The sequence below is a fragment of the Pyrus communis genome, chromosome 10 (genome assembly GCF_041283825.1).
Source record: "Pyrus communis isolate YQ-2024b chromosome 10, ASM4128382v1, whole genome shotgun sequence".
Lineage (NCBI taxonomy): Eukaryota > Viridiplantae > Streptophyta > Magnoliopsida > Rosales > Rosaceae > Pyrus > Pyrus communis.
The window spans coordinates 18,582,220-18,608,062 of record NC_142574.1 but is presented as its reverse complement, the minus strand read 5'-3'; the positions used below and the strand labels follow the sequence as shown (position 1 = coordinate 18,608,062).

Sequence of the window (25,843 nt, the reverse complement as noted above, 5' to 3'; positions counted from 1 at the left end):
TGACCAATTATCAGGCGAATAATTGAATGAATTATCATTTCCCAATGTCAAGCCTAAGAGGTAAATTCAGAGTAGTAAGTGAAATGTTCCTGGTGACATCACATGTGATTGGTTCAAATTATGTCAAAAGTCAAGGCTATCAAGATTCCAATTGTCTCGATGGACAACAATCCATGCCATTCAAAGTAATAAATATATGCTAATTAGATGGACAAATACAGACCAAAAATAGGTGTTCAAGGTCCATAATATAGCCTTGCTTTACTTCTTTAAGTTAATAATTCTGAAACCCAGAAGTTATTAGCTGTGTCAAATATTTTCTTCTTTTGCCAATAACGCAACAAGCCTTGCCGAAGAGCGCGGACAAAAATGGACCAATGAACTAGATGGATCTTTGAGACTCCTCGATGTGTGTGGAATCATTAAGGATGCCGTGTCACAAACAAAAGATTCTACACACGAACTTCAATCAATTATGCGTAGAAGACGGGGAGATGACACGAGCTTCATGATTGAGGTTAGAAAATACCTTAGCTCTAGGAAGGATATCAAGAGGGCAATAAACAAGGCCTTAAAGGTCAAGGAAAGTCAAGACAAGAACCATGAGTCTCCAGCTACAGTCAACATGTTGAAAAGAGCTACAGGATGCGCTGTTGGCCTTGTACCTCAAGCAATGGGCCTTGTTAGGGCGTGTGGGCCTTTTGACTCGGCAATTGAAGGATATTGGCGATACTGCCAACAACGCACCCTCTGCAGTCCACATGAAGCATGCAAGTATTATCCAACCTTGTAAAAGTTAGCACTTTTTATTTTTAGTTTTTTTCTTCGAAATGGGGCGTAACCAACAACATCATTAGGCAATCCATTCATCAAGTTGACTACAAAAAGCAGCCATTTGTCTTATTAACAAAAGGTATAACCTAAGTTACATGGTTAACCATTGATCAAAAAGTGAAATTTTAACGTGACCATAAGACCATGCATGAAATATTAAAAATTTGGGAGCAGGAAAAGATAAAACAAGCATTGTTGTACAACCAAGAAACCACACGTGATGATGATGATTGACAGGTAATTGTAATCACTGGCGTAGAGGCGTACAACGGGCCGGCTCCAAATTCTCATGTGCACACTGCACACGCGTGAAGCGGCCTCCTCGTCTTCTGAAGAGGTAGGCATGCCAACCACGTGGGGGTTTATGTTTGCATCTCTCTAAACAGTTTACATTACACAATGCAAATTTGAATTAATTTTGCATGATTATTTAAACGCAGCCCCCTCGTGCAGCCCCATCATTAACTACTAGTTTATCACATGAAGCAAATCTCACTGGCTATGAATTGGAGATACATTGGGATATGATCGAGTTAAAATAATAGGGTTATGAGTTGAAGTTTGTGTTGGTGTTGGGGAACATTGCATGAACACCACTGAAAGCGTATAGATCGAAATCGAAATATGTGATAAGATGCTTTATGTCTCCCTAGCTACCCTTTGACTCATTGCATGCCCCATTATATATGTAGAGTAGGTGTTTAAGGAAAGCATAAGCAAACTTAAAATTGCAAAAATTGAACTTCAAGTCTCCAAAACCTCTCTCTCTCTCTCTCTCTCTCTCTCTCTCTCTCTCTCTCTCTCTCTCTCTCTCTCTCTCTCTCTCTCTCTCTCTCTCTCTCTCTCTCTCTTTTGCTAGCAAAGTAAAAAAAAATGGCTTCGATCTCATCTTTAAACCCTAAATCCAACTACCATGTTCGGTCGATAAGCTTACCTTCGAAACCACACCCGCTATTTCAACAATGTGAAGATCACTTCTTGTTAATAGCAGCTTCTGATGTCTCCTCTTCGTTTTCATCATCATCGATAAGCCACAGATTGAGTGGTCTTTTGGATTTGCACAATTGTGTGAACGATTTGTTTCAGTTGCCCCTCACCCAAGAAGCCTTTGTCCGGGAGCGAAATGAGAAATGGGTGGATGAGCTTTTGGATGGTTCTCTTAGGCTCTTGGATGTATGTACAGCAGCCAAGGATGCCTTGATACACACAAAGGAATGCGTACGTGAAATCCAATCGATCATGCGCAGAAGAAGGGGAGGCAAAAGCGGGTTCATTAATGAGGTTAGGAAATACTCAGCCTCACGGAAGGTGGTCAAGAAAGCAATTTGCAAGGCCCTGGGGACTTTGAGGACTTCTCAGAAGAAATGCACCTTCTCTTCCACTAACAAAGACAATGTAGCCGTGGCTTTGATTGGTGCTCTGAGAGAGGTTGAAGCAGTCACTCTCACAGTGTTTGAGTCCCTTTTGTCCTTCATCTCTGGAGCAAAGTCACAATCAAAGATGAGTAGCTGGTCTTTCGTTTCGAAGCTTATGCTCACCAAAAAGGTTGCTTGTGATGAAGATGATAAAACCGGCATAAATGAGTTTGCTGATGTAGATGCTGCACTGAACTCCCTTGTATGTCAAGAGGCAAGCAAATCTGACAATATGGTCGACGGTGAGAATGTGCAAAGCGAGCTGCAACAATTGGAACTGTGCAGTCAGGATCTTGAAGAAGGACTCGAAAGTCTGTTCCGTCGATTAATCAAAAATAGAGTTTCCCTTCTCAATACCCTCAGCAACTAATTGTAAAAATTTTGCTGTACTATCATGAACATCCAGATTTTTGTTGCTCTAGAAACTAGATCTTTGTACATGAATGAAATATGCATGTGCTGTCATCTGTAATACAAAATGATATATACTTCTGCTTAAATTTTCACTGCTCTTGTTCTCTCTTGAAAAGCATTATTTTTTGGACCAAGAGTTCACGCCAGCTCTAAAACAAACATTAATCTTCGGTTTGCCTTATCAAATTTTCAATTATGATACTGTGCATGGTACCAATCTAGTGCAATTAATGGTGAAAAAAAGTCCTTTTAGTCCAATTAAAAAAAAAATAATTAACTGTATGTCTATCAAAACCTCTGTTAACTGATGCCATCATTATCCCCTGCAACAAAAGCTGTGGTAACTACAATTAAATCAACCATGTCTGTTCAACTTAGATGATGAGAGGTAAAGTTTTAGGAGATTTCGTAATTTCGATTGAGATCATATGGGATTTCTTCAAGCAAATTATATGAAGTTTCAAGGCTGTCAAGAGCAACTTGTCTCAAGGGATTTAATCAGTATAATTAATCAACAGTTAATTAATAATGCTATTATTCATCTCACATGATTTAAACACTAAGCATATCCTAGCTGTCTTTCAGTTAGAGGGACCATAAGATAACTTGGCATGCTAACTGTGGAGAGAGACTTACATTAAACAGAGGCCGGGGCAGGTAAACATATCACGCATTATTGTGTATTTTAATTTTTTTTTCACTTAGAATCGCATGATTAATTTGAGACATGAAACTTTAGTGTCACTATTTCATATACATGTCGACAAATCAAGGTGACCCACATAAAATTATCTTTTACCTTTTCGACGGAGACATAATTATTTACTTCTTCCATAGAAACGTCATCTTCTAAGTTCATTCTTTTTGCTTTCTCTGAATGAAAGGAGATGAGAATGATGAGTTAGGGTTTAAGGGATATAATTTTTCTAAATATAGCGTGAGGGTTATCACTCCCCAACTTTCTTTTTTCTTTTAAAAAAAAAAAAAGTAATGCAAAAGGGGATAACTAAGTCATTTTACAAATGGACAAATTTGTAATTAAAACATTCATAAAAAGGTGGGTGGGAAGATAAGACATTGGTATAGGAATAACACCTCTCCAAGTATTTAATTAAAAATAATATGGCTACAAAAAAAACAAAAATATGGAGTATTGATGCAATTTTTGACACATGCCTAACGGAAAACTGACACAATAGTTGAGTTCATGCATATCAATATTAAACTTCGATATAGGCTTTTCCAAACAACTAAACTACATAATAGTAAGCACAACTAAGTAATTTATCAAACAAACTAATTGAATTTGGAAAACACTAACCCCTGCATCACGTCAAACGTGAAATGAATGATAACTCTGTAAAAGAAAACTTTCTTAGAAACTCCTAGAAACAACCTCCATTGTTTGGTACAGCGCCTGCACTGTGGTGCATTCTTCCTTTTTTCCTTGGTTAGAAAACAGTAAGCCCTAAATGCTAATAGATATGAATTGGAAAATACTAACCCCTAAACGGTAATGGATAGCAAGCATTTATTCATATAACATGTAATGCAAACTACTAAAGAAACTCCTAAAACTATGAGTACAAAGTCTAAGCTTTTTGGTCCAATTTCAAGTTGCATTTGCAGCGACATTCCGTGCCTATTGTTTGGGTTAATATTTGAACATTGGATTTAGATGAAGAAAAGCCCAAGAATGCTTAATAAAAGGAGACTTGCCCGAAGCACAACCAAGGCCATAACCAAATTGAGGCATTCTCAACCAAAATGCAAGTCACGTGCTTGCCACTAAAGTGACAAGTGATGGAGACTAACCTACTATTAGCCAAAGAACACTTTCTAGTGGCATTACAAGTAAAAAGCTGATGACTCACTACCCTCCAAATGCTTTCAGGTAAGAACAAAGTTACAACAATCGGGCTAATTTGCCTATAAAAGGATGAAGAGGCCCCAGAGACAAGGACACTCAACCAATCAAACAAACATACAAACTCTGCTCTTAAGCCAGATTTGCATCCAAAAGCTGAAATCAACCCAGATTCAATCCTCTTTAGTGACAAGCTATCTCTTGTCTAGATTTCCTTAGAAAGCCTCTCTTTCTCTAGTTTAAAGTTATGCTACCTTTAACCATCGTAGTATCGATTCCCTCGTGTAGTCTTGTTTACCATCCATCCCTTTTTAGCATATAAACCCTTGTTAACACAAAGAAAAGTGATTGCAAGAAGTTCAACCTTGACAGACAAGGTGAAATCTTGCTCGAAGCTCTTTGTTTGTTTTCTGAATTTGTAGATCTATTACTTAATGCATTCTCCAGTATGTATTCAAGTTGTTTCCATCAGTTTTCCTACTTTAAGAGTCTCATTTGTATCTGGATTTAGTCATTTTAATGAATATGCTTTCATTAAAATCAATCAAGAACCAAGTAAATGACTTAGAGGGCTCTGGACTCCCTTCATTTGAACATATAAGACTATGAACTAAAAGCCCTTGGTACAAGGCAAGAAAAAGAACTTAATGTGGACTTAACCCATCACGAAAATCCTTTGATAACAAGAAGTCCGAGTAACTTGGGGCGCAAGTCATCGACTAAAAACACTCTTGTTATACATCTGCTATACTGAGATAGCAGTGGTACGACTAGCACTTAGTTAGTTTTGATTGCGAGCCTCAAGGCCTGCACCTAAGGCCCACAAAGGCACATTTCAGAACTAACTTTGTCATCTTCTTGTAGCACATCAACAAGCACGAGCCCGACTACACATCTAAAGTGCCAATCCCTTGGGGAGCTGTGTTGAGGTCTGAGGATCCCTCTCTAGAGAAATCTTCGCCTTAACATAGTTTTGGAACGCCCAGTGGGACCCTAATTTAGTCTTGTATGCCAAGAAGAAGAAGGAAGGAGAAAACCTTCAGGTGGAACAAAGAATACAGGTCACCCTAGTGTTTACCAAGATCAAGCATGACAAATCATCCAGAGGATTTTCCTTCCCTTCAAGGACCAACTATTCTAGAGAGCCCGACTTCAACCGATAAGTCAGGAGGGAAGGTAACCAATAAAGATTTGCAAGCCACCATGGTACAAGTGCTGAAAAGTATGGTGAATATCACTCTGGAAACTAGAATGGAAGTAAGCAGACTCTGTTCTTTAATAGGGAGTTTGCAAAGAAGATTAGATCTGGAGTATTCTACTCCAAAAAAGGGTTATGCAAGGGAAGTGATGAGAAAGGCTAGTCCTGAAAAAGAGCCAGTTAGCCCCCTGTTTCCTTTGTTTGAGGAAAAGAGGGATAAAGGAAAAAACAAGGGAGGATTTGGAGCTAGTTAGCCAGTGTTGGAGGAGATCATAGAAGCAAAGTTGCCCAACCTCCTATTATTTTCACTAGACAGTAAGGGGAGTAGGCAAGAAAGAAGGAAGTATGGAATGCCCCAGTTAATCGGAAAATCTAGTGGAAAAGGCGAGCCTACCAAGGTAGATAAGCCTCCTTCTTATAGGCCCCTACCATTAGCCAGTAAGGGAGGGGATGCTAAGTAAAGACAACCCAACCCAAAAAAGGAAACCTTATTGGGCAATGATTGCAGCCCAAAATGGGGAACCCTACATATCCCATACAACAATGCAGGCAACCAGCAGCTTAGAGATGAGTTAACTGAGTTAAGAAGGATGGTGGCTCATAATGCTCAACCTCAGGCTCGCCCGCTATTCAGGATCACCTACCAGAAGATATACCCTAAGTATATCAATGAGCAAAATTCTTTTCCACTTAACTTCAAGATGCCCGCGTTCCCCACTTGTAGTGGAGAAGATGGCAGTGTGTCCTCTAGAGATCACATTTTCAAGTTCTCCAACCATTGCGTGGCAGCATTGCGTGGCAGCATTACCCTTTTAATCATTCTATAGCCAACTGTGTCCAGTTCAGGGATTGGATACAAGACCCCAAGCCAATATGATGACACAGATCATTTCCCAGAAGCCCCAGTTAACATGATCAACTTGACTTGGGCTGAGGAAGGCAAAGGAAAGGCCACGTGGGAAGTAAAGGCTAAAAGGCGACCAAATGACAGACCGACAGAAGGAACTATCAAATTGCCCAAGAGACCCAAGGCAGCTATAGTTAAAGGGTTGGTGTTGTGTAGCAAGTGTCAATGTGAATATGATTTGGAAGCCCCAGCATCAAGAGCTATTATGGATCAGGAGTTGATCAGAAAATAGGAGAAAAAAGAGCAAAAAGCCCACAGATACATCGTGCGGGAAGCTGAGAAAAAGATATCCACAAATGTTTTCCAAGGGTTGGGAGGAGATTCTCAACCAAAAGGCTTGTCAAAGGTATTTAGAAATTATGAAGCCTCTGAAGAAGGGGAAGACAAAAAAGCCAAAATACCAAAATGGCTGGACGTGAGGCCACATCAGTCAAGTTATGTTGGTGGAGATGTCAGAATAAAAGAGAGGATAGTGAATCCAGTCATGAAGAAATATCCTGCCCGACTTGGGCGAAAATGGTACGTGGTTGGAAATGATGGGAGACCCGCCAAAGAAATGGGAGCCTCTATGATCAGGAGAGTTCAGAGGTAGCACAAAGCCCATATGAACTCATTAAAAGTCCCCGCTGCCTCAGAAACTTCTAAAAATATGAAGTTTGAGAAAATGCCTTATGGGGGAAGAAACCAACGTCATTGAAGAACCAAAAAGGAGGTAGAAAAGGCTAATAGCAAAACAGAGAAGGAAGGAGATCATGTGCCACAAAACCCTCATCCTGGGAAGTATAGAATCTTGAAGAGAGCTCAGGAAGATATGGTAATGATGCCAACACCAAAATGGAGCCAGAGCTAATATGTTTTGGAACTATCTCCCCTGAAAATGGGATACCCTCACCATTGTTGGTTGATACTCTTTGTGAAGTTCTAGGACAAATGCCAAACTTTGGCATAACTCAAGAGGAAGCACTGCCCCGAACTAATGCTGCCCAAAGAAGCACATGCCTGGTTAGATGAATTCATAGGCCACATTGGAAGCAAGAAGGAAGACTTACCTTAACCTAGCAACTTCCACGTAAACATGACGTATGTTTTATCTGCCATGTTTTATGCTGAGCCTGATCAACCTACCATAATGGAGGGTGATTACTTGGCAACAGAGCCTATGATGGCACATGTTAGTGTCGAAGAAGTGGGAAAATAGAAGTCGTGCAGAATAGGTTTGCCTGAACTCACAAAGAAAGTGCTCGAGAGAGTATATTCATACAGAATAGTCTTCAGTCGCATGAGTTTAACCCTAGCCAACCATCTCAAGCCTATATATGTAACTGCTCATCTGGAGGGAATGCCCTTCAAGAGGGTTTTGATCGATGGAGAAGTTACGGTCAATGTGTTGCCGTATAAGCAAATGAAAAAGATGTGTAGAAGTGAGAAGGATCACATCCCCATGGATCTAATAGTTTCCAGTTTCTCTAGAGCCATCACCAAAACTCATGGGATACTGCCATTAGAGGTTGACTTGGGTTCCAAGCAAATCATGCTAGCCTTCTTCATTGTGGATAATATTTCCACCTATGGAGCTTTGCTAGGCTGAGATTAGATTCATTATAGTCTCTTTGTGCCTTCCGCCCTACATCAACAAGTGGCAGTTTACCACGAGGAATGAGCTATGGGACCAGGATTTTGGGAGATGGTGGAAGCCGAGTCATGACCATTCCTCCCCATAGCTAATATGGCAGAAGCCGACTTTTATAATCCTAGTATTGGGATTCTTCAATGCTTAGGAGCTAATGAGAATAGCTACCCAACTAAGGTGATGGCCTAAAAGTTTTTGGAGCAAGGATTGTTCCTTACATAGGAAGAATGGGGTAGACCCTATATCGTCCAAACTCCCCAACACCAATAATGTCAAAACAAAGAAGAAAGGACCAAGTAGTTGCAGTTAGGTCCTTAATCAAAAGACTGTTGGTGTATGGAAGAAAGGGGAAGCAAGAGAGGGAGAGCTTGGCCAACGAATAAAAAGAAGAAGCTTTAAGTAGCCAGGACAGAGGTGAAGAAGAGTTTTTTGGGAAATGGAGTTCTACTTGTGGAGGCCCTTTTATTATTCACTAAGCACTGGATAAGGAAGGATATTATTTGACAGATCTGGAGGTAAACTTGCAAAAACATCCAGTTAATGTTAAGTTGTTAAAGAAATATTATCCAACTTTATAGGATGTGAGAGATTGTTTTATTGAGGAAGCCTAAGCAAGTTGAGAGGGGTTGGAGTTAAATTACTATTGGTAAAACTTCAATGAAAAGCAAGAATTGAGATAAGTAAAGATGAACAAGAAAGTACATTTCATTCCATAAAAAAAAGTTTACAAGAGATCCTAGCTTAACAACTTTGCATCCTCAGCCAAGGCAACTATTATGGAATAATAAGTTTGCATAATTGTGAAAATTCGGCCTGGTTCTCCTAGATACATATTGCTATTAGTGAGTTAGGCCTTTGAATCCTCCACTTCTCGAGAAATCTTCTCCATTTCTTCTACTTTCTTGATGAGGTGACTAGCAAAGGTCATCTTTTCAGCCTTCAAAGAAGAAAGTTGCTCTTCCAGTTTTGAATCTCAGAGTCAACTACTACAATCCTATCTTCCATAAATGATCATTCCTCCACCAACTGCTAGAGAGTGGCTAAGGTCTTCACATGTTTCTCTTGAAAGCATTTTACTCTATTGGATGCCCACTTCGCTTTTTGATGTTGGTCCCTTAGTGCTCGTAGGTTCTCAAAGAAACTAACAAATGACTCGTATTGAGCCTTTGACAGTAATTGAGCTTTGTAGAGCTCGATAAGGGCCTTCTCAGCGTCATAAAGAACCTTAAGGCTGAAGGAAGCTGTGAAGTACAAAGTCTAAGCTTTATGGTTCAGTTTCAAGTTGCATTTATTCATTTAACATGTAATGCAAACTACTAAAGAAACTCCTAAAACTGTGAGTACAAAGTCTAAGCTTTATGGTCCAGTTTCAAGTTGCATTTGCAGCGACATTCCATGCTTATTGTTTGGGTTAATATTTGAACATTGGACTTAGATGAAGAAAAGCCCAAGAATACTTAATAAAAGGAGACTTGCCCGAAGCCCAACACCAAGCCCATAACCAAATTAAGGCATTCTCAGCCAAAATGCAAGTCACGTGCTTGCCACTAAAGTGACAAGTGATGGAGACTAACATACTACCAACCAAAGAACATTTTCTAGTGGCATTACAAGTAAAATGCTGATGACTCACTACCCTCCAAATGCTTTCAGGCAAGAACAAAGTTACAACAATCGGGCTAATTTGCCTATAAAAGGACGAAGAGGCCCCAAAGACAAGGACACTCAACCAATCAAACAAACAAACTTACAAACTCTGCTCTGAAGCCAGATTTGCATCCAAAAGCTGAAATCAACCCATATTCAGTCTTTTTTAGCGACAAGCTATTCCTTGTCTAGATTTCCTTAGAAAGCATATCTTTCTCTAGTTTAAAGTTACGCTACATTCAACCGTTGTAGTATTGATTCCCTCGTGTAGTCTTGTTTACCATTCATCCCTTTTTAGCATATAAACCCCTATTAACACAAAGAAAAGTGATTGCAAGAAGTTCAACCTTGATAGACAAGGTGAAATCTTGCCTGAAGCTTTTTGTTTGTTTTCTGAATTTGTAGATCTATTACTTAATGCATTCTCCAGTATGTATTCAAGTTATTTCCATCAGTTTTCCTACTTTATGAGTCTCATTTGTATTTGGATCTAGTCATTTTAATGAATATGCTTTCATTAAAATCAATCAAGAACCAAGTAAATGACTTAGAGGGCTCTAGACTCCCTTCATTCGAACATACAAGACTATGAACTAAAAGTCTTTGGTCACAAGGCAAGAAAAAGAACTTAATGTGGACTTAACCCATCCATGACAATGCTTTGATAACAAGAAGTCCGAGTAACTTGGGGCGCAAGTAATCGACTAAAAACACTCTTGTTATACATCTGCTATACTGAGATAGCAGTGGCACGCCTAGTACTTAGTTTTGATTGCGAGCCTCAAGGTCTACACCTAAGGCCCCACAAAGGCACATTTCATAACTAACTTTGTCCTCTTCTTGTAGCACATCAACAAGCATGAGCCCAACTACACATCCAAAGTGCCAATCCCTTGGGGAGCTGTGCTGAGGTCCGAGGATCCCTTTCCAGAGAAATCTTTGCCCGAACACCTATATTTAAGCATTAATGTTAACTAAACCAGGTTAATTGCATAACCATTCAAGTCACAAAATTACTTCTATCAGAATATTTACACAAAAAAAAAATAAATAAATAAAAAGAAGCAAAATTATACTATGTTAGATAAAAATCACAGAATGAGAGGGGGATAGAAGACATGAACGAGCATACATGAGATTCATCAAACCCAAGCCCTAATTACCAATCCAAGAGCATATATATATATATATATGAAACTTTAGTTAATCTAGAAACCCTAATTTAGAAAATGTTTCAGATGCAAATAGAATTTCTACAACCAAAGCCAGATGAAACAATGGAATAAGCATATGATTTCATCTAATATGACCAGAGTACGATTGTGAATGCGCATTAGCATGATTATGGTTGCGCGGCTGTGCGCGATTATGAAGATATGAGAGAGAGAGAGAGATTGTGATGGCGATATTCAGAGTCTACTATGGAGCTTTGTGATGGTGACGATGACAACGACGAAGATTTGTGATGGCGTTTACGACTATGGAGATTCTTTTATCGTCTTCCCCTTGTAAATTTATACATTTTCTTCTCTCTCTTCTATTTGATGCAGGATAAATTAATAATGGTGCGTTATGCGTTTGCACATGTAAACAAATGTTTTCGTGTTACTTTCCGCTGTGATCCAAGATTTTTATTTTGAAAAAATAATTCAAGATATCAGATACAAAAATACGGCTGATTTGAAGCTTCGTGTCGATAATTAATTATTTGGTATTAAGATGTAATATAGATTACAATATTAGTAACAACTAGTCACATAAAAATTTCTATAGCGTCGATGTGAAGTTCCTGCCATCTGCTTATTTGGTTGCGTTTCAGAATCCCACAACTTGGATAAATTTTATTCACATTTCAACAACAACCAATTGAAATAAGTTGCACATTCACCCAATAATGCATGCAAACAAACAAAATATTTAAATAAAACTTTGACCGTTGAAACAATCACGTGGATTTTACGGATTTTAAAATAATTATATTTCAAGAAGCAAGCGACATTATATCTTTAGACTTCACATCTTTTTTATCTCTATTTTTTTTTTCTTGAAAAGTTTTTTTAGTTTCTATTTTGTTAATAAAAAACAGCGTTAGAGGCAAGAAAAAAACTTACATCATGACTTACAAAAGGCAATTTTGTTTCCCTTAATAGAAAAGCTTCACGAAGTATATCTAAATCAAGGGGATGTAGTGTCCGCTTTTTTCTCTCATATAAAGGTTGTTTTGAACTAGCATTCGGAAAGACAAAAATGTTCATCACAACAACATTGGGGGTTATGGTTTATGGTTAATTTCGTTTTTGGTATTTTAGAGTGAGAAACAGAGGAGACGGGAGAGAGAAGAAGAAGGGCATGGAGGAGGAGGAAGCTCCAAATCATCATTCACATATCACTGGGGTTTATTGTTTTTTGAGTTAATTGGGAGTAGCTTCATCAAATTTTACAAGGCATGTCTCAATTTACATTCAACATATATTCATCTGGTGCTAGTGACTGAATTTTTTCATTTTATGTTGTGCATACTGTTGTCTTCTGTTTAGTCGATATATACATCATGCTCGGAAAAGCATTCTTGCCATATTTGGGGTTTATTATTTTCTAAGTTAATTGGCACTATTTTTAACTTGATCTAATGCCCATTTATTTATGTATGGTGGAATTCGTTTGCAGCTGGTAGACGAATCTGGTAATAATTCAGCATCTACGCATATGGTGGACTGTACTAGTGAATTTACCACAAATAAGGTAATATTTGCTTAACTTCGTAATTGATTCACTTATACTCTTGTATGTTTATTCATAATGTGCAATTTTGGTACGTAGTTATTCAAGAGTAGAGAAGAATTAATACAATGGGCTCGAGAAATTGGGAAGGTCAATGGTTTTGTTATTGTGACGTTGCGATCTGATCGAGGTGGAAAAGATAACAGGAGCCCTAGACTTACACTGGGTTGTGAAAGGAGTGGACAATATGTAAGTCGAATTCACAAAAAAGACATAAAGGATGAGGATAGAAGGAATTCTGGAACAAAAAAAATGTGGATGCCCATTTCAATTAAAAGGTAAAAAGCTAGCAACTGATGATGATTGGATATTGACGGTAGTTATTGGAGTGCATAATCATGCAGCAGTATGCCATTTGGAGGGTCATTCATTTGTTGGTAGATTATCTTCTAAAGAGACTTCGTTATTGACTGATATGTCTAAAAGTTTGGTGCAACCAAAGAAGATTTTAACTACACTAAAACAAAGAGACAAATGAAACGTATCTACACTGAGGACAATTCATAATGCACGTTAACGTTTGAGGCTTTTGGAGAAAGGTGGGAAGTCCCAAATGCAACAAATGATGAGTAAGCTATTTGAGCATATGTACACTGAGTGGCATAGGAGTTGCCCAAAGACTAATACTATTTTGGACTTGTTTTGGACACACCCGACTTGTTTGGAATTGTTACATGCATTTCCAAATATTTTGATTATGGATTGTACGTACAAGACCAATAGGTATCATATGCCATTGTTAGAAATTGGTGGAGTTACGTCAATTGATATGACATTTTCTATTGGTTTTGTTCATCTTTCTGTGGAACAAGAAGATAATTATGTTTGGGCCTTGAGTATATTGCAAGGACTTATGGATGGTATTGTTATGCCTGATGTTATTGTGATAGATAGAGAAATGGCTTTGATGAGGGCCATTGAACTTATATTTGGTACAAGTAAGCATTTATTATGTAGATGACACATCAATACGAATGTGCTAGCCAAGTTTAAAAAATTATATAAGTCCAAGGAAGATTGCGATAGAGTTTTGGAGAAATGGATTACAATGGTTGCATCTTCTATTGAAGCCGACTTCATAAGGCAAACATGACAACTATGCAATGAGTTCAGTATGTATCAAGAGATGCTTCAATATGTTATAGATAATTGGTTGAATCCATATAAAGAGAGGTTTGTTGCAACATGGATCGATAAATTTATGCACTTTGGGAATACAACCTCAAATAGGTAAGCATTTATCACTTGTTACTTTATTTTCATTTTCATTTTCTATTGAGATTGCTAAACCCTTGTTACTTTAACAGGGCCGAGTCTTCACATGCCAAATTAAAAAGATATCTTGGAATTAGCCAAGGAACATTTGAGACATCATGGGAAAGTATACATGCTCTGCTTGGGTTGCAGCACATTGAAATCAAGGCTTCTTTTGAGAAAAGTTTGATAGTGGTGCATCATGATTTTAGACATTCAGATTTCATGGAACTTCGTGGCTTTGTCTCAATTAGTGCACTATATATAGTCCTAAAAGAGTACGAGTTGTCTGTCCAAATGAACGGTATTGACTCCGAGGCATGTGGTTGTGTTTTACGAGACACTCATGGATTACCATGTGCTTATGAGATTGTTAGATACATAAGAGATGGTTAACCTATTCCACTTGGGAGCATTGATCCGCATTGGAGGAAACTTGACATGAAGTGTACACCTATAAGAAATGCAGCAGAGTACGATTATGATGCAAAGATGGAGTTGTTTCATAGGCGTTGGATAGAATCTGATGCAACTACAAGAATGGTCCTTAAAAGGAAACTTATGGAGTTAGTATTACCACACACTACTTCACTTGTTAAACCATCTGTGATAACAAAGACTAGAGGTAGGCCAAGGAAAAAGGTGGATAAATCTACTCGTCGTGATCCGTCATTGTTTGAGATTGTGGAATCAAAGCAAGGAAGTTATTCACTTGGTGATCTTTATCCTGAAATGAGTTCAAAACAAAAGAGGTAACCAAAGGAGAAGGTGCATCGCACTTCTTCAGTTAAGCCAATTGAGTTAATTAATGCATTTCTAGTAGCATTGAGGCCATACATTATTCTTGTAAAATATGTGGCAGCTGATGAACATTGCAGTTTCAGAGCAATTGCATCATTATTGGGTTATAATAAGGATGGATGGGTACAAGTGCGAAAAGATTTATTACAAGAGTTAGAGACTTACTCAAGTTGCTACTCCAAGCTATATGGGTCTAAAAATAGGGTCCATAAGTTGAAGCATGCATTGAGATATTTTGAAACTCATGCAAACATTGATCGGTGGATGACTATGACTGACATGGGCCATATTATTGCATCATGTTATGGTGTGGTTCTTATCCACCTATCGGATGTACAATGTCTTACATTTTTACCTCTTAGAACATAACCTATACCACTAGCAACACGTAAGGAGATCACCATTGGATTCACCAATCATCATTTTGTGTAGGTATGTATATAAGGATTTATTGTTGGAAATTTTTGCAGGTGATCTTATAAGGATTGAATGCATTTACTTAAGTTATAAATTTCTTGTAGTGTAATTTAATTAAGTTGTACTTTTATGCAGGTGTTCTTGAAATCAGGTCATCCAATTCCTCCTATAGTGATAAATTGGGAAAGATATTGTGAACCATGGAGTTTAGAATGGGCTACTCCCTACATTGATCGTATACAACAGTTCAAACTCATTGTAGGGTCTACTATTATAACTAGAGAGATCGTGGAGCTTGACAAAAATTGAAGCTAGTAAGCAACGCCTCCGTGCTTATCCGTCGGACAATTCCAGATTGTATTCATAGTATTTTTTTTTTCCAGTAAACTCCCGCGTTTCGATGATTTTCTGTATTTTTTTTTTTGTCTTGTTTTGCTTTAGAATTCGTGCTCTTCTTTTAGATCCAATTGCCCATGTTGAAGACAAGAAGAACAAGAACAAACAGGGAATATCACCTTGGCATGACAAAGTTTGCACAAATCACTTACAGCATACCGGTTCGTCGAATGACATCAGAAGAAAATGGCATTAACAGTTTGGATTCCTAGAGAAGAAGGGTAATTTCAACAGAAGATCATCCATAAATGCTGCTTGAATCCAAAGTTAATATATGATGTACTCGCTTACAATTTTCGGAAGATAACTCTCAAATATCTATAATAGGAAAACCGAATACAAGACAGCCTTAAGGATAATGTTATCGTATTGGGCTACAATTGGGCATTCTGTTCTTCTATCAAAGAGTTAAATATGACGCCTCTTCACCTTTCCTCACTTGCCGTGGAGCCTTCTTTGCCCACCTTGAACACCCTTTTGGATTTCTTACTTACCCCACCAGCAGGCTTCAATGCAGCTATTCTTTCATTGACAGCATCCATGTCCACATCTATTAGAAGCATACAACATCCACACGGTTAAAGTTGAAAATAGCGGACAGATAAATTAATTGATGCTGAGTAGCTAGAAAATACTATACGTCAATGACAATGCGAATTGCTATGCATCTCAAAAAGGACACTCAAATTGGAATATGGAAAGGAAACATGGTTTTTTTTTCTTTTCTTTTTTCCGGTTTTTAGAAGGTTTGTTTATATTCTTTTTTTTTTTTTTAAGAGAAATTTATCTCTAATTATATATAGGGTTATTTTAGGAATAATAGTGGGTGGGAAAATAACATTTTAATTTTTTAACTTTTTATAGTGGGTATAAATATAATGTGGGTGGAGAAATAAGACAATGGGTTGGGTTTAGCAGCTCTCAATACTTAATATCTCTTTAAACCCAAATTTACTACCTAAACTAACCTCACAAACCCAATTCAAAATGTAAATTTATCTTGACACCCATTTAGAAAATAAAATCTCAAATTGAATAATTTGGTGAAGTTTCTACTTGTTTATGAATCTTCCATATACTAATAATAATTTCATTTTTAGTTTCCCCTTCAGATTGTATGGCTTGAATTTGAGGAACTATTGTGTTTGTTGAGAAGATTAGATGCACAACAATGGCCAAAAAGTTACAACAAACTTCAAAGTAATTAAAAGTATATCCAGAAAGAATATTAGAGTTTTTAGAGTTTGTTTTTGGTCGAATTTGAAAGAACATTAGGTTAAAAGGGTGAAAATCCTTCAGCCTCCATCCTCATCAACTCAATGCCATTGCTACTTCTCTGTATACTTCTCCATATATACCTAGTAAAAAGGAGAAAACAGGAAGCAGAAAATAATATTTGCCAAAACTGCATGGAATGATGAGAGAAACGTAGAATTATAATATTTGCCAAAAATGCAGGAAAGAGATGAGGCAGGTAGTATATGCCTAACCTTTAAGGAAACCAAATTGGCAGGGGAAACCAAACTTCATGAAAGGATGAGAGAGACATGGAATTATAAGATTTGCCTAAACCTTCGAGGAAACAAAATTGGCAGGGGAGGTTTCGCCACCATATACGATGCGAAACTCAAAAACCAATCTTCTCAACTTCTAGCGTTGATAGCCGTGAATTGAAACCCAAAAACCCATCTTCTCCATTCTAAAAAAAAAACTTGTTTTTCTCTATGAGAGCTCTTAGGGTTTCAGTCGGAATGAAGGTAGGATAAACATTGTATGATGGTAGGGTTTAATTTTTGGGATGGGTTTATTGATAAATATTAGTTTTATTGTTAATTATATTTGTACTTGATGGTAATTATGCAATAAGGAAGAAAAAAATTCACATTTAAAGTTTAAGTTGGGTGTAGAAAGAGGTTATATGAGTCCAAATAATTTCTCTTATTTATTTATCTGTAAATTTGCAGGTTGTAGCTTCTGTCAAAATGACATTTGAAATGTAAGAGTGTAGGCTGTATTTTGGGTTCCGACTTGTTATTCCTCTTTTTGTCCAAATTGTTTTTCTAATCCGTACATATGTTGGCATATCTATTTTCAATCTCTGGTAAGTCATAATGTGCCAGGATTTTATGTAGTTGGGATTTATTTTATTTTTTTTGTTGAGCGACCTAGTAGCATATCTATTTTCAATCTCTGCTTCTTGTTGTAAATACTTCTTGGAATTTTGCTCTGGTTGTTTCCCTTTTAATTAAGCTTTCGTTCAGCGTAACATGTCTGTTTATGTTGATTCATATTACAATAAGCGCGAGATGCAATGGTTAATTAAAACGGCAGATATGAAAATTTGAGTATATGGTTGTATTCGTTTAGTTCAATTCTCTTTGGGTAAAGATATCATATGATTTTAAATGATTGAATGATGATATGACATTGGTGATTTGTAATAAAAAAAATTCTTAGTTCAGTTAGTGTTTCCGAAGTGATAGATTGTACAACGATATCATAAATGTAATAGATGTTTCCTATATGCTACCAAATGCTATGAAATGTTTGAAAATGCCATAAAAAAAGTCTACTGTAACATTTTGAAGTTGCTATGACAATTTTTTCATAGTATATTTAAATGCTACGAAGAGTGATTATAGCATTTGAAAAATTCTATAGATTACCTTATAACATTTGGAAAATGCTATAGAAAACATTTCATAGCAATTTCTTTATATCAATCGAAAAAGTGTTGAAAGTGTAAAACTTTCTATAGCACGGTCCACCATAGCACTAGAGAAAATGCTATAGAACACTCTGTTGAGGAAAAATTAGAGTATATAACTCTAACACAAGTGTTGGAGAGACAAAACAAGTAAACAAATTACTTGTATTACACACACAAAATATTACAACACACAAACTCTCAAGGACACTCTTTAGAAGCTATGACACTCTTTCTAGACACACACTCTATACCACTCACACTCTTCACAAGACTACTCACTTCTCACTCTCACTTGGTTGTCTACTTGCTTGATTACCTCTTTCTTTCTTGTTGGTTACATTGGTTGATACATATATTGTGGATGCCTTCTCCTTTTATAGGCATGGATGAAACCTTGGAGAAGCATGGAAACATTATGCTAGAGATATCTAGATAATTCCACTTACTTCCTAAGTTAGAATTATCTACACTAATCTTGCATGTTGGTGGAAACCTCACCATTCTTCTAGACTCTTCCACCAATTTAAGAAACAACCTTCTAGTCCTTTCTACAATGGACTACTTTCACTTGGATAATCTAACTAACCAACTCTAGTGAATGTTCTAGAATTTTTTATTCTAGATTTGTGTAGGTCTTTCAATTAGATGGGGTTGATTTCTTTAACACACTTTTTATAGCATTTATTGAATTCTATAAAAAGTGGTTTGTGGTACAACACATAAATTAGTTAACATAATTAACCTATGATGGAGATAAAAGAAAAAATTGATGTACAAATTAGGAGCAAGAAAAAGGAGAAATAATATTTAATTCTAAATTCAGTAAAAGATAAACCTATAAATAAGGGAAGACATTTATCACATTTTAATAAAAAGATTGATGTGGATAATTAGTGAATAGCCCTAACACTAACAAAGTGGACTAAAGGTTTCATTAGCATAATTTAGATGAGGCTTTTAGAGCAACTCCACCCCTAAAGACTTTGCGCAAGCACCCAGCCCATTTATCCACTTAATTAAACAGTAATAGACCCAATGAACAGCAGTAATAGGCCAAAGCATCTCCACCCCAAAAAAAATGTGCTGGCACCCAATCAAAAAATGCGCTGGCACAAACGATCTCCACCCCTATAAAATGCGCTGGCACCGAGTCCATTTAAAATATTAAATAAATTTTTTATAAAATAATAAAAAAAATAGTTTTAATTTCTGATAGGATTTTTAACCAATCTCGTCACGCCACGTGTCATTATCCGAACGTACTATTTTTTGAATAGATTTCCGCTAAGATTTTCAACCAATCCCGACAACCCACGTGTCACTTCCTGTTTACAATAATTTAGGCAAGATTTCGATAAGATTTTTAACCAATCTCGTCACGCCACGTGTCATTATCCAAACGTACTATTTTTTTAATAGATTTCTGCTAAGATTTTCAACCAATCCCGACACGCCACATGTCACTTCCTATTTACAATAATTTAGCCAAGATTTCGATAAGATTTTCAACCAATCACGTAGTGCCACGTAGCATTGTCCAGAACCTCATCTTCTTTTTTTTGTCCATATAAACCCTACATCCCTACATCCATCCTCACATTAAACTCAATCCTTTTTTTTAGCTCAGAATTCTTCTTTATCGTTTTCAAATCTTGAGTTCTTACCATGTCTTCTTCAAAGAGAGCGTATAAACAGTTGCAAGAGCAGTAGAAAAGGTTGTTGGCACAACAGGAAGAATTGGTCAATCTTGACCAAGGTGGAGGTGGAGATGAGGCCTTCGCAATGGAGGAGGATGAGGATGATCACCATAGAAGACGGAGGGCCTCACATTCCTGCCGTATCATGGAAGCTATGGGTCAGATAGCCAAACCCAGACGTGCGGCAAACATCGATAGAAGAAGGGAAAGACGAGATAAAGATCTCTTGGAATATTATTTTATTCCCAACAGCGTTTTCCCTGATCATGTTTTTATACGTCGTTTTAGAATGCAACGAAGTTTGTTCGCTAAAATCATGAGTGATGTTTGCAACCATGATCCATATTTTGTGCAAAAAGAGGATGTTTTTCATGTTCTAGGTCTTCTTCCTGAGCAAAAAGTTGCGGCTGCCTTGCGAATGCTTGCATATGGAGCATCTGCAGATCAAGTGGATGAGATCCCAAGGATGGGAAAAACAACAGTTCTGGAGTCCCTGATGCGGTTTTGCTCTGCAATTGAAGCCCTCTACACCAATGAGTACCTTCAGCAACCCACGACAAGGGACATGCGAAGGCTTCTGAGGAAGGGTGAGATGTGAGGCTTCCTTGGCATGATTGGAAGCATCGACTGCATGCACTGGACATGGAAAAACTGTCCAAGTGCGTGGCAAGGAGCTTATGGCGACAGAAAATGAGCCAAAAGCATCATTCTGGAAGCGATGGCTTCTTTTGATACATGGATTTGGCATGCTTTTTTTGGTGTTCCAGGAGCTCAGAATGACCTAAATGTCCTTGCCCAATCTCCAGTGTTTGACGAACTGCTACAAGGGGGTGGGCCGAGATGCACATATTGGGTTAATGGTAATAAATACGAGGGACCATACTACCTTGCAGATGGTATTTACCCAAGGTGGTCAACATTTGTCAAAACAGTGCCACACCCGCAGAGTGAAAAAGAGAAACACTTCGCAAAGTGTCAAGAAGGGTGTAGGAAGGATGTCAAGCGTTGTTTTGGTATCCTGCAAGCTCGTTGGGCTATTGTCAGGGCTGCAGCTAGAATGTTTGATGTCGAGGCTCTTCGATCCATCATGATGACGTGTATTATTCTGCACAACATGATTGTTGAAGACGAGTATGATTATGATGCCGTCGATGAATACGAGCCGGATCCGATGAACAACTCAAGAACACAAATCTACTATCCTCATGACCGGACCGAAGATCCCGTGCAACACGAGCCGTTGAAACGGGATGGACGTTACAATGAATTGATCGTTCAACGATACACTTCATTGCAAGAGCCATACTAGCACATAGCCCGCCAGAATGACTTGATTGACCATCAGTGGAGATTGCACGAAGGCGAAGATAATTAAAATAAGGCTTGTGGTTGAAGAATAAAGTGTATTGTTTTTTAAGTAATCTTATTTAGTGTGTTTGTTTTTTTTTTAAGTTTAAATGGTGAGGTTATGTAATTTTATTTGGTGTTTTTTTTTTAAATGTTTATTTGGTGAGTTTATGTAATCTTATTCAAATATTTAAATAAAGTAATTACATAAGAAATTAAATAAAGTTCTAAAAATAAATAAGAAATTACATAAGAAATTAAATAAAGTTCTAAAAGTAAATAAGAAATTACATAAGAAATTAAATAAAGTTCTAAAAGTAAATAAGAAATTACATAAGAAATTAAATAAAGTTCTAAAAATAAATAAGAAATTACATAAGAAATTAAATAAAGTTCTAAAAGTAAATAAGAAATTACATAAGAAATTAAATAAAGTTCTAAAAATAAATAAGAAATTAAACAAAGTCTGTGGAGTTAGGATATGTGGTGCTAGGATCTTGGTTGTTAGGATTTCTGTAGCTGGAACCCCCTTGACTTGTTTCGGCATCTCTTGCACGCCTCCTTTGCACGACATCTCTTTTTTCTGATGTCCAAAAATATTTTGAATTCGGAGACAGTCCTACTAGAGACTTGTTCATAGTGTCACGATCTATTTGAGCCATCCTTTCTTCTCTAAGCATCTCATTCTCTCGATGAAGTGCTTCTCTAATCATCTCGTTCTCTCGATTAACTATTTCTCTTTGTCTCTCAGCCGCCGCATCACGAGCCTCAGTGTCTGCAATAATTGATGCTATAGCAGTAGTTTTTTCCTCATCTCTAGCCTTTTCCCATGCCATGTTCATTTCACCTTGACGAGTAAGTTCCTCCATATATTTAGTGTAGTCATTTTTGGAAGAACTACCTTTTTTCTTTGATGCCTTTTTACCTTGAGGCCTGAGGGACTGACGAGTGGGTTGGGTCTCTGGCACTTGTTTAAGCGTCCCTTCCGTGTCTTCAAATGTGTTGGCTTTTTGTTCGGCTGTGTCTACTTCTGGCGAACTGTGTAGACCCATACCGTGCATGACAACTTCTGGACCGGTTGCCACAATTTTGTATCTAGGGTAATCTTTGACAATTTGCCAACATTCCCATTTGTTGAATGATTTGTTATGGTTCTTTGCATTGTAGAATGCTTGTGCTTGTAGTGTCTATAATAATGTGGGATAAGATAGTATTAAAAAATACGGGTGTAACACAAATAAATAAATTAAAATATTGATGGACATGGAATGCATATAAATTACATAAGAAATTACATAGAAATTACATAAAATATTGATGGGCGTGGAATGCATATTACATAAAAATTACATAAGAAATTAAATAAATTAAAATATTGATGTGGGTGGAATGCATATAAATAAATAAAAATATTGTTACCTCATCCGCTAAACTTGTCCCACTACGCAGATTACCAGAAGCATGAGAGAGGGCGTTTTTCCAACAAATAAAGGATGCGTTGAGTTTTTTCCAACGACCTTGAAGACCTTGACTAGATCTGGCATCTTTTCCATGTACATCGCAAAACGATTTCGTAATTTTACTCCACATTTCTCGCTTATCCATCTCATTACCCGTAATCGGGTCATGAGTAGTGCGAGCCCAACATTCACACAACGTAACATCTTCACTGAGCTTCCACGAAGTCATTTTTTTCTCTCAAAGTGTACAAATATTCAAATGTAGAAAGTGTAGAAAGTGTAGAAAATATTGAAATGTGGTGTAAGGTGGAAGATGAGGGTTAGGTATTTATAGAAAAAAAAATTAATTTTTTAAAATTTTTCTGTATTTTTTAAAATTTTTTTGACAATTTTTAATTAATTTTTAATAAATTTTAATGTTGTAATTAATCTGGACCGTTGGATTTGAAAAATAATCAAATCCAACAGCCAACACGCTGCCACGTGGCCAACGGTCAAATTTCTGACCGTTGGGCCTTTTTTTTTTTTTTTTAATTTTTGGTGAAAAAAACGTGGACCGTTGATCTGTGATCGGACGGTCCAATTTAAAATTTAAATTTAAATTTTTTTTACCGTTGGAAATCCAACGGCCTACAAAAACTAGCCATTGGAAATCCAACGACTCTGAGGAGGGCCACGTAGCCCTCAGCCGGATGAATGCAAGTTGCCCTGCACACGGGCCCCACCGCCTGCAAAGCCTGTCGGCTACTCGCTAAGACTCGCGCGTGTTGTGCACGCGCCAGGGAAATGGACCAGCTTCTGGGTCTGTCTGAAATAGGCTGAGCTGCTGCCTGGCTTGGGCTGGGTGCCAGCCTGTTTTGCGGGCTGGGTGCCAGCCTGTTTTGCGGGCTGGAGGTGATGGACAGAGTCCCGGTCCATTTTCCTTGGGCTAGAACTGCTCTTAAGCATATAAGAAGGTTGGCTAAGATGGTTTCTCGCCTCTCGATGAATATTGTTGGACAAAGGGTCGATCCCACTCGTGCAATCACGTAATTTATTTTCAGAAATCCGAGAAAGCGTACTATGAAACTTTATATGCAAAAATGAGTTGGTATGCTGGTCGGACAAGAGACATTGCAAAAGCATTACATAGGGAACGTATAGATCCAGATCGAAATCGCGTTATCTCTCACTGGAGATTGAGGTGGATGAGATTCCATGTCCCCTTTCCCTCAACCAACACTACATATTAACCAGATGCAGATGGAAGGGAACACATCAAAGTTTGAATTGTACGTCAACCAAAACGCGAAGAAATGGCTTTCCCACTCGTTCTAACAACTTCCCCTCTAGGCCACACCCAATTGTTCAAGAAATTGACGAGCATTTGTGTAGATTGAGGTCTCCCCAGGCCACTTCCACATCATCAACATCAATCAGCCAAAATTTAAGTGGTCTCCAAGACTTGCATGATTCTGTTGAGAGGTTGCTTCAGTATCAGTTGCCCCTCACTCAACAGGCCTTGGCACAAGCTCAGAATGAGAAATGCTTTACTGAGGTATTAGGCGGCTCTCTCAGCCCTTGGATGTTTGTGGAAGTGCAAAGGATGCCCTTTCGCAAACCAAGGAATGTGTTCAGGATGTTCAATCAATCATAAGAAGATGGGGAGTTGAATCTGGAGCACTCACAAGCAAGTCAAGTACTTAACATCCAGGACGACGGTAAAAAGGACAATCAACAAGGCTATGTCAAATCTCAAGGGAATCGAAAACCAACCCATCTCCCTCAACAACCACCAAGAAACGATAGCCATCGTTAGCAAGTTGAGAGATGTTGAAACAGTCACAGTCACAGTATTTGAATCACTTTTGTCCTTCATCTGTGGGCAAAAATCACAACCAAGCAGCTTGCGAGGAATGCAGCAAATACCTTTGAAAACTCATTTACTTTTGTTTCTACCGTAGTGTTACAAATGTTCAAATTATAATAATATCCACGGTACCATATTAGAAATTAATTGAGAAAATAACTTCCTTTTTGTCCAATCACAAGTTGCAAAAGAATCAAATAAATGTGATTTCACAAGGATTTATGAACGAGTACACATGGATATGTGCAAATCATATCAGATATGTGAAGGTCGTCAAGATTTCAATTGTTTGTCGCAGGGAAGACAACCAATAATGAACAGTTAATTACATTCAAAGGAAACTTACGAAAAAAAATAACAGGAATTTGGTTATCATACGCACAAGTGTGAGACTATTCAAACTCGTGCTAGGGTTGCCTATGGCTCCTACCATTTATTGGAATATTCGGGGCTTAGCAGATTGCCCCACTCAACGTGCTTTACAGAGCCTTCTCAGAAAACTTTCTCCAAACTTCTACAATGAAAATTCGTCCCTCTTTTTTGGAAATCTATTCATATGCGTTTTGTGGGGTAAATGAAAAACGCCAGAGATTACCTAATATTTGGGTTTTTCACACAACTAATGTTCTATCCCCTACGGTATTATCTTTTTCAAGTCAACATTTACTATCAACTTTTGGTAGCTGGCACTGACATTGTATTACTTTTGTTTAAGGTGCTACTACAGCGGTGGAACGTGGACAACTATGGCTTTCTATTTCTCAAATTTGTGCTGGCTTTTCTGGTCCTTTACTTATTTTGGGTGATTTTAATGCAGTTCTTGGCATGCATGAGAAAACGGGGGGTATTCTACCTCATTGAATAGCATGTGAGAAGTTTCAAGCTCTGGTGGATAAGTGTTGTTTGGTTCCGATGTTAAGGAATCTCCTTTCACTTGGACTAATGAGCGTGGCATATCATCTCATTTTGAAATGTTATTAGATCGGTGATTTTGTTCTCTTGCATGGCTGTATGCTTGGCTTATCACCAATTGCTCTACTTTGGTTCGTCATTCTTCGGACCATAATCCTTTTTTAGTTTCTTTTCTGAAGTTTGCAGCTCAAGGTCCAACTCCTTTCACTTTCATCACATGTGGTTAGACCATCCTTATTTTATTATTTTGATTACAAATTCACGGCAGTCTATTCAAGTTTATAGGTGTCCTATATTTATTCTTCAA

General features: G+C 37.6%; 1 protein-coding gene and 1 pseudogene across 1 annotated transcript; both read left to right on the top strand.

Annotated features, from left to right (window-relative positions):
* The first annotated feature begins 1,676 nt into the window (after positions 1-1,676).
* LOC137728273 (uncharacterized) lies at positions 1,677-2,660 on the top strand. Its single transcript, XM_068467108.2, has one exon. The coding sequence runs from the start codon at positions 1,708-1,710 to the stop codon at positions 2,617-2,619; it is 912 nt and encodes a 303-aa protein (XP_068323209.2). The 5' UTR covers positions 1,677-1,707; the 3' UTR covers positions 2,620-2,660.
* A 5,050-nt stretch (positions 2,661-7,710) lies between these two features.
* LOC148693640 (uncharacterized) lies at positions 7,711-24,718 on the top strand (annotated as a pseudogene).
* The last annotated feature ends 1,125 nt before the right edge of the window (positions 24,719-25,843 follow it).

Coding starts and splice junctions, on each gene's coding strand:
- LOC137728273 (XM_068467108.2), top strand. CDS start 1,708: ATGGCTTCGATCTCATCTTTAAACCCTAAATCCAACTACCATGTTCGG.